This window comes from Sarcophilus harrisii, chromosome 1, assembly GCF_902635505.1.
Source record: "Sarcophilus harrisii chromosome 1, mSarHar1.11, whole genome shotgun sequence".
NCBI lineage: Eukaryota > Metazoa > Chordata > Mammalia > Dasyuromorphia > Dasyuridae > Sarcophilus > Sarcophilus harrisii.
Window position 1 is genome coordinate 570,562,794 of NC_045426.1, and position 9,131 is coordinate 570,571,924.

Genomic DNA, 9,131 nt, shown 5'->3' on the forward strand with positions numbered 1-9,131 from the left:
CTCAGCTTGAGAAATTGGGGTAACAAAAGAGGATATTGTTTAAGGAACCAATGCTTAAACTAAGCCATGAGGAAGGCTATGCTTCCTGACATCTCAAGGCCTGGTTATTTACAGGAAGCAATGGCCAGGAAACAGCTCTGGGCAGCACCCCCTTTTTTTGAGATGAGAATTAGTATACTGAGAGGTAAAGCTGTTTAAGGAGCTTTGTGGGAACAGGTATCCCACCCTGCAAAAACTTCCCTAGTTCTAGTTCTAGTCCAAGATCTCCAAGGATTTCAAGAGACAGCTGGATAATCCCTTGTTGGGGATGCTCTCAAATTGACTCTTATTGCTTAGTCATTTTGTGACCTCATTTTGGAATTCTCTTGGCCAACAATACTGGAGTATTTCCTTCTCCAATTCATTTTACAGATAAGGAAACTGAGGTAAACAGTTACATGACTTGCCAAATGGCTAACAAGTGAGGCCAAATTTGAGCTCAGGTCTTGGCTCCAGGCCCAAATGCGTTCCTTAGCTGCCCTAGAGGGGACTCTTGGCTCCATGAGTTTGTATTTACATGACTTCTGAAGCCTTTTCGAATTCTTGGAGATTCTGTGGGTTGGCATTGTCTGATGTTGGTAAAGTCATTTCCCTCTGGACTTTCAATTATAAAACGGCAGAGTTGGGCTCAGTTACATCTTTCTGGATCTAAAGTATTTCCATTAGAACATAAAACTCCAAGAGAGTAGGGTTTGTTTTGATCTTTATATCCCCAGCACCTGGCACAGTGTCTGGTACATAGTTGCTTAGTGTTTTCTAAGATTTTTCTAGCCAAATTTTAACTTTGACTAATTTATAATTTTTATTAGCTAAATTGTAAACTTCTTAAGAGCAGTACTCATGTCTTATTCACCTTTGCACACATAGCCAATACTACGGCGTCTTCCTTTGACCCAGTGAATGTTTAATGTTTCCTGACTGACTAGTCACACAAAATGAGCTGGCAGTCATGGATTATGCTCTACATTACTGGCTGGAATAGTCACATCATTGAGTTAACAAAGACATTTGAACAGATATAAATTGTAGCCTAATTATAAAATATGCTTGTTTATGCGATCAAAGGCTTTCAATTTCAGGATTTTATTATGGCTTTTAATTAATTTTAATTTTTTTCTTCACTGATGACTAATGTATACAAAGTACTTAATAGTGAACTAGGACCAAGTAGCTTTCACCTATCTTGAAGATTTTGTATTTGAAGCTTGTGAAAATGGATAGGAAGCCATATATTTAAGATCTTGAGGACATGCTGTCTCCCAGACAATTATATTGCAGTGAGGCCCATTTTAAAATTCAGAATTCATGACAATTAAAAAAAACCATAATTTTCTTCAGACACTATCACACTGTTCCTTTAATAGGAACAAAAGGCAACCTTAGGAGTTGAAGGATTTGAGTTAAGTCTCCGTATACTTTTATCAATATATTTAATGAAGTTAACACCATTTGAGCTAAATTGATCAAGCCTGACTCAAAACATGGTAGTCAATTTTCCAACAATGGAGTACTAATTCCTTGATTTAATTTGGTCTATCTAAGCTACTTTCCGTTAATTTAAGTCTAAAAGCTACCATGTTTAAACTTGAAAAATTCATTAATTTCTCTTAACCTGAACTTTCATGTTTTATATTCCTTCCACAGATGCGTATTAACTTTAATTTGTAATCTTTTTAGAGTTTATTTGGGTACTGAGCAGTTAAATACACATCATCTGGTTATATAGCTAAGATGTCAAATGCACGATTCAGGTCATCAGGATACTATCCACACCACCACATACTGCTTTTCTGATTCCAAAAATTCAAGTTAAAAAAGTCAAAGATATCTTTAACAGTTTTTCAAGCAGAATATTTTAATTTTCATCCACATGCCATAGTTGAAATTCTCTTCCCTAAACCTTTTTGTACACATAAAATGAGATTATTTTGCTGTGCTTATCTGGCAAGATTTTTTTAAGCACCAAAGAATTCTAAGTATATATGAACTGCGATTATGACATATTAAATTGGTTTTCTTTGAATCCTGCTTACCGTTTTCTTTTTTAATTCAGTGTTTCTATTCAGAAGCTTTCAAAGGAATCCCGCTTTATAGTTTATGAGTTCTGGGAGAATAGCAGCATGTGGAATAGGTAAGTTAAGAACAAGTTCAGTTTTTATGCACAAAACAAAAAAGTAGATGTGATTTCACAAGCACTGGGAAAATAATTTCTATTATCTGGTATAGGAATGGACAGCTATAAGATATGAAAGAAGGGGAATATGGGGCTTGTAAAAGAAAATCATAATTTGCCAAAGGATGACTGAAAAAGATAAATTAATTTGGATTTTAATCAATACCCCAAAACCCTACCTAGGTCCTCCAATCCAGATGCTTCTAAGTAAAAATATCACATGGAAATTAATGAACCCCAGTGGTTTTGGAAATTCAAGTTTCATATGTGCAATTTTCTTATTTTTATAGATTCTCCACCAATGTTTCCTTGGTCTTGTAATCATTTGGATCTATCTTATGGTTTTATATAGTATGAGAATAGCCCAAGCTTTTTTCTTACAAAATACCAGAAACCACATGCATCTCCATTCATACACAATTTAACTTATGTGAGTTTACTCAAGTCAGATGCAGAATAGACTTGAAACCCAATTTGAAATCTCCGTGAAATCCCTTTGCAAGTGAGAAAATCAAATCAAGTGAGAATAATTTACCTATAATCATAAAAAGAGAGCAGGGATTTGAACCCAAGCCCTGACACTAATTTCCACATTCTGTCCACTGCACCAGACTACCTCTTACTTGGATGCCTCTGTGTTATGGAAGTCCTGGGTTCTCAAAAATTTTATCAACAAGTACTAGTTCTGTCACCTTTTAGAAATCTGGAAAGATTCCAATACAGGTCTGGCAACATGCTGCCTTGACTCAGTGGCCCAGATAAACTACTTACCTCTTTGGCTACTAGGGTGTTTTGTTTTCATCTACGACAACGGCCCATGTTAAAGCATGGGGGAGTGGCAAACCATGTTGTACTCTCATAAATAGAATTATACATTTTTTAAGCATTTGAAGCTTAATGTGTGTAGACACAAATATTTTCCCCTCAGGCTACGTAAAATAAGACAAAGAAGGCTATTCGGATGTGATCTATCATCAACTTAGAAAAACATGGAATACACTATAAGGATCACAAAACCAACTATTTTAGCTTCTTGCAAGCATAAACTTCTCAAGTTTAAAAAACAAAAAATGAAAATTCAGAGGATGAAATCCATAATCACGTGGTTTTTGTTGTTTCAGTCACAACCAACACCTTCATTTGGGGTTTTCATGGCAGATACTGGTTTGCCATTTCCTTCTCTAGCTCATTTTACGGATGAGGAAACTGAGGCATACAGCATTAAGGGACTTGCCTGGGGTCACACAACTAGTGAGACCAAATTTGAACTCACAAAGTTGAATCTTCCTGACTCTAGACCCAGCATTCTAATTTGCCACCTAGCTGCCAATCTCATGGTAATTGCCTGAACAATATTTAATCATTTAGTCAAGATGTTTTCCACTTGTTTAATCTTGCTATAGTTTAAGTCAGTTTCCTAGTGTTCCACCTCCCCTAGAGAATTCAGATTCTCTTGATTTTCACTATCTTTCAAGTCAAATGACCCTCAAAAAATCCTGAATTCAGCCTTTTCATAGTTAATCCTATGCTACATTTAACTTTAACCTCTGTTTTATTTTATTTTTGAAAAAAATTTTAAATGAAAATGCACTGACATATAATTATTTATACAGCCACCTTCAGATGAATTACAGCAAGGCATTCCAAAGGAGCAATGTGGATTTTTTGGAAACTCCAGAACTCACATCTACTATGCTAGTTCCTGGTAACTATGCTGATTTTAAATCACTTATTCCATATTCTCTCTCCCCATCACCCAAGTACTATCACTTTCCTCCATACTCTCTAGTACTTTTTCATATCCTTTCTCTTCAACTCAGTTGTCTTATTTAAGAAAGGCTTTCTCTGATTCTTAGAATTATCATGAATACATAAACAGATGCTTCCTTAAAAAATAAAAGTGGCTTATTTTACATCCCAATATAAATCAAATAGTATTAGAATAAAGAGATTTTCCAATTCTCTCACACTAGAATTTTATACAGTATTAGGCCATGGGATAAGAGTTTATAAATGATGTTGAGAGATTTTCATTTAAGAATTCTGGTGAAATGTAACTTCTAACCTTTAATGTGGAGGGAATGAGAAAAAAATTAAAATATATAATAATCCCCAAATTTCAAGCTTCTCAATCTAACTTGAGACTCTCCCTGAAACCAGATATGGAATCTCTGACGCCTGATAAATCTTTATTTAACTGTAAGATTTCAATTTTAAGTTCAGTCACGACCTAGAGGAAACAAAATCAGTGAATGCAGAATTATGGGTACTTGTTCTAGATATCATGTATAAATCAGACAACAAATCTTGCATGTGGTTAAATCAGTTTGTGGCTTCACAATTTGACTCACCCATAACTGGAAATTTTGAGGCTCAAGGAAAAGTGAGAATGATAGAGCAAATGAACAAGAAGATTCTAAGATTGAAATAGTTCGTCTTTGGCATAATTAAATTAGATTTGAAAATAAAATAGGGGCATGAGGAGAGCTTGTAATATGAATTTACTTTCATGTTTTATGATTTTTCCATACATCTGTAAATAAAATGCACTGGCTGCTAAATTTCTCAGGTAAATGTACTACAATTCTACATTTCACTACTACACATACAAAATGTATAGATAGTACTACCTTTACAGCTGAGGCACATCTCTAAGATACCTGAAACATCTTAGGAATCCTGACACAAGACTGCATAGTCCTTTATTTTAATCACTATCTGCTTCTTACCACCTGGTTCAATTATATCAGAGAAAGAGCAATCAATAAACATTTATTAAGCAGCAACTTTGTGCCAGGCACTGTGTTAAATATTGGGGATATTTACCCTCAAGGGGTTTACAACCTAATGGGGAAGACAGCAAGCAAATATATACAAAGCTATGTACAGGACAGATAACTGACAGAATGAAAGCATTTAGAATTGAGTACAGGAAGACCCCCAATCAAAGATGGAATTTTTCTTTGGGATTTAAAGAAAAGCCAACTAAGGCAGTAATTGGAACTGAGAAGGGAGAATATTCCAGATATTGGGGATAGCCAGAAAAAAGACCCAGAACAGAATGATGTTCATGGAATAGCCAAGAGGCCAGTATCACTGGATTGAAGAGTATATAGCTGGCAGTAAGATTTAAGAAGATTGAAAAGTAAGAGAGAACTAGCGTTATGAAGAGCTTCAAATGTCATGCAGAGGATTTTATATTTGAGTCAGTAGGAAGTTTATTGAATAGGTGATTTATGATTAGAACTGTGCTTTAGAAAAAATCATTTCAGCAGCTAAATGGAAGATAGATTGGAATAGGGAGAAACTTGAGGCAGGCAGATCATCAGCAAACTATTACAACAGTCCAGACACAAGGTGATGAAAGGCTACACTAGAGTGGTGGCAGTGTCAGAAAGAAGGGGGAATATGCAAGAGATGTTGCAAACGTGAAATGACAAATCTTGGCAACAGACTGAATATGCACTGGCAAAGTTGTTGGATCAGGAGATAAGTACCACAATGAACCATGTACTATTACTACAGAATGCCTTATGAATCATAAATGACAACTGATATAAAGCAAATATAAAAAGAAAAACTCAGAAAAAAGGAGGTAATAAGGGATTTGGAAAATTCAGAGTATTGGAAGAACATAGGAATTTGAACAAATTTAGCAGACATCTTGATTCAACTTTACTTCACAGAAAGTTATTTTCAACACATTATTAAGATATATAACTATTTCATTGTCTTAATTATTTTTTCTGGATTTAGAAAAGTTGAAATAGAAAACTCATATCTCATCTCCTAAAAACTGTAATTAATAAACATTTATTGAGCACCCGTTATTTTGCCAGGCACTATGCCAAATGCTGAAGATATGAAAAGACAAAAAGCCCTTGTCTTCAAGGAAGCTGACTATGTAACTGAATCTCTTCCTCTTTAATTAAAAAAAAAAAAAAAAAGTGATTTAATGCTATTTAAATAACTTTGCTGCCATCTAGCATTAGTTTTCTTAATTTCAACTAAGAGTATTCCAAGTTAACAAATGAAAGGGAGAAAGGTTGGGAGGGCCACTAACCTCAAAACTAATTAGCTTTAAATAATTAGATTTCCTATTGGTTTTTTCCTAAACTTGTTTAGATTTAATTTTCGTAGAAGTGTATGTTTAGCATGCATAATATCTAAAGTACTTGGTATTAAGGTAGAAATGCCAAAATTTCAATTTGAAGAGGTCTACTTTTTGTTAATAGCTATTTTTTTAAAAAAATTATTACTGTGTGCATATTAAAATAGGAAACAAACATCTGGTACAGACTATATATACTAATAAAAACATATATATAGAAAATAACCTTATGTAAAAATGTGTACAATAAGTATACCATTAACAAACATATGAGAAGCTCAAAATACCCATTTTATGTGATTCTTTAAACATGTTTCTCCCAACATTTCCAATTGGATTGCCTAATTTATACCATAAAGAAATAAAGCAACCTTATGCAGGCATGAAATTACAAACTGATATTTATTTTACTGGTTTATAAATATTATAGGCTTTATTATACATCATATATTATAAGTAAAGTATTTGATATGTTGCTAATTGTGAACTTTAAAGAAGACATTGCTACATGGGGATGCAGAAGATACTTATTCTGTAGATAGTGTAGAACTAAATGTAGAATAAAGGTTTATGATAGGTTCTGAATATTATGAGATTAACACATATTTCACATAAGAGTAAAGAAGACAGCAAATACCACAAGAAATTTATATAACATTAACAGCAAAAAATTGTTCTTGCCTATTTATAAGCACTTTGGCCATGTCTTTCCCTTGACAAGTGACCCCTTATACCTCTAACTCCTGCTTTCCAGGCAGCATCAAATGGTACATTTTTAAACCTGTTTTAAACTCATTTATATTACAGTGATTTCTCTTCCAATACATTTGAAAAGCATATTAGGAAATGTCTAGTTTTAAATTATTCATGTGTATATTATTTCAAATTTTACCACTGATAAGATTAATATATTTTGCATAATCTGAATCTTGAAACTGAAGGAATTTTCATGTTGAAATCATCACATTATATGGATAATAATTGTATTTTGAGATATAAGAGGATAATTTGTTAAGCCGTCTTAAATACTTTATAAATATCAGTACAGGGAGTTTCCTCACTGGAAGTTCCCTACAGAGGAAATCACAGAACCAGTCCAAAAATAGTAATAATCCATGCCAAAGAAATGTGAGACCTATTATATTTGCCTATGGAACCAAAAGATCTTTAGGCAGAAAAAAATTTCAGGGTAAAAGAAAATGTTATAAAAATATTAATGACAATCTAGGCATCAACTTAATTCCTTCTTTGATCTGTTAGGGAATTCCCTTGCACTGAACATGATTATAATTTTAAATTTGAAGTTAATAAGAGAATTGAAGATACAAAAATTTCACTTGTAACAAATTTTGCTGGCATTCTTCTATGTAATCTTTAATCTTTAAAAAATGATACTGCAACATACTGAGTTCTTTGAAAAACATTTTAGAAAAATAGCTCCATTTTCAAGAAGCTTAAATTATCTCTAAATGAAAGTCATACCATATTCATGTGAACCAATCAAGGCATGATAGTTATATTGCAAAAAAATAAAAATAGAAAAATAGCCTAGGTGACCATATAAGAAAACAGAACTTTATAAAGCAATCTGAAAAGACTTCATAGTCATGAGACTTGCACTTTTCTAATTTTATATAACCCAACCAAAGTGAAACGAATGCCATAATGAACTTGTTTGGCTTTGTACCTCTGTATCAAAGGGCAGGTAAAATCATTTATTTTCACTCAAGTATTAATATTTCAGAAACAGAGTAATAAATTATCAATTATAAAGTTGACTATATTACTAAAATTATATTTTTCCTTTCAGCTTCATGGTGGATGCTGAACAACAACTAAATGTCTTTATTGTTCCAAGTAAACAATGAAGTTTACATTATGTAATTATCTGTGGCTATTATCCTACTATATATTTGAATTGAATGTTCCCTTTAATGTATACTTTTTTCTAGCCAGTGTTCTAGTCCTTGTGCAAATTTTGACTAAAATTTAAAAACTGAATTCCTGTTAACTATTTTCACAATTATGTTGCTTAAATACTGTCCTAAAATACTGTATGTTTTTCAAAATTATGATATTTTCCAAGGCATACATATGAAAATTTCTCATTAGAAACAAAATTATGAATATAGTACAGAACATTAATGGAAAATTTAAGAAAATTATTTTATTTCTTCATATGATTAATTTCTTCTTTGGTTACATATTGTTAAAATGTTAAATCATGTTATTTGTGAATTGGGATCTTTTGACTTTCTGGGTGAATGGTTTATTCTGTACTATACTTTTTTCTCACTTCCATCCCAAGTTGTTACTGGCACCAATGTGTGTACTTATTCCATATGACAATTAAGTTAAGTCACAGAGCATAAAATAGATTTTAGTGTAATGTTTGTCCATTATCAGATAATCAGCCAGATCTTCCTAAGGTGTAAACAATTCCTGGATAAGTTAAGAGTATCATTTAGTAAGGAACTTTTAAAGTAATATATTACAAATTCCTCACAAATAATATGAATAATGTTGTTACTTTAAATTTAATGTAGTTCACATATAAGAAGTGTTCGGTACAATCTAAATCTTGCTTATAAATTAGGCACATCTGGATCCAAGGAATTAGTTTTTGCTGTAGGATAATCTGGCTCAAAATAATACTGTGTTTGATTATAGCATGTAACTGGTGGGATGGTATTCTAATGTGAAGAAAAAAAACTTTAAATTTCATCTAACATCAGAATGCTTTAAAACTAAAATAAACCAGTAATATGAAATACAAAAAAGCTGAGTGAAATCGTAAAACATCAGTCA

The 9,131-nt window shown here is 32.6% G+C and overlaps 1 protein-coding gene across 3 annotated transcripts in view; it reads left to right on the plus strand.

The window, feature by feature from the left end:
* The window catches only part of NECAB1 (N-terminal EF-hand calcium binding protein 1), a 197,160-nt gene extending 188,076 nt beyond the window's left edge, over positions 1 to 9,084 (plus strand). Inside the window, exons 11-13 of one of the 3 annotated variants that reach the window (XM_031946962.1) lie at positions 2,093 to 2,170; positions 3,826 to 3,917; positions 8,134 to 9,084. In XM_031946962.1, the coding sequence (XP_031802822.1) occupies positions 2,093 to 2,170; positions 3,826 to 3,917; positions 8,134 to 8,162 (199 nt within the window). In that variant the 3' untranslated portion in view covers positions 8,163 to 9,084. The remainder of the gene's footprint in view (positions 1 to 2,092; positions 2,171 to 3,825; positions 3,918 to 8,133) is intronic. The other 2 variants (XM_031946963.1, XM_031946964.1) reach the window with 2 other exon arrangements.
* Positions 9,085 to 9,131: the final 47 nt, after the last annotated feature.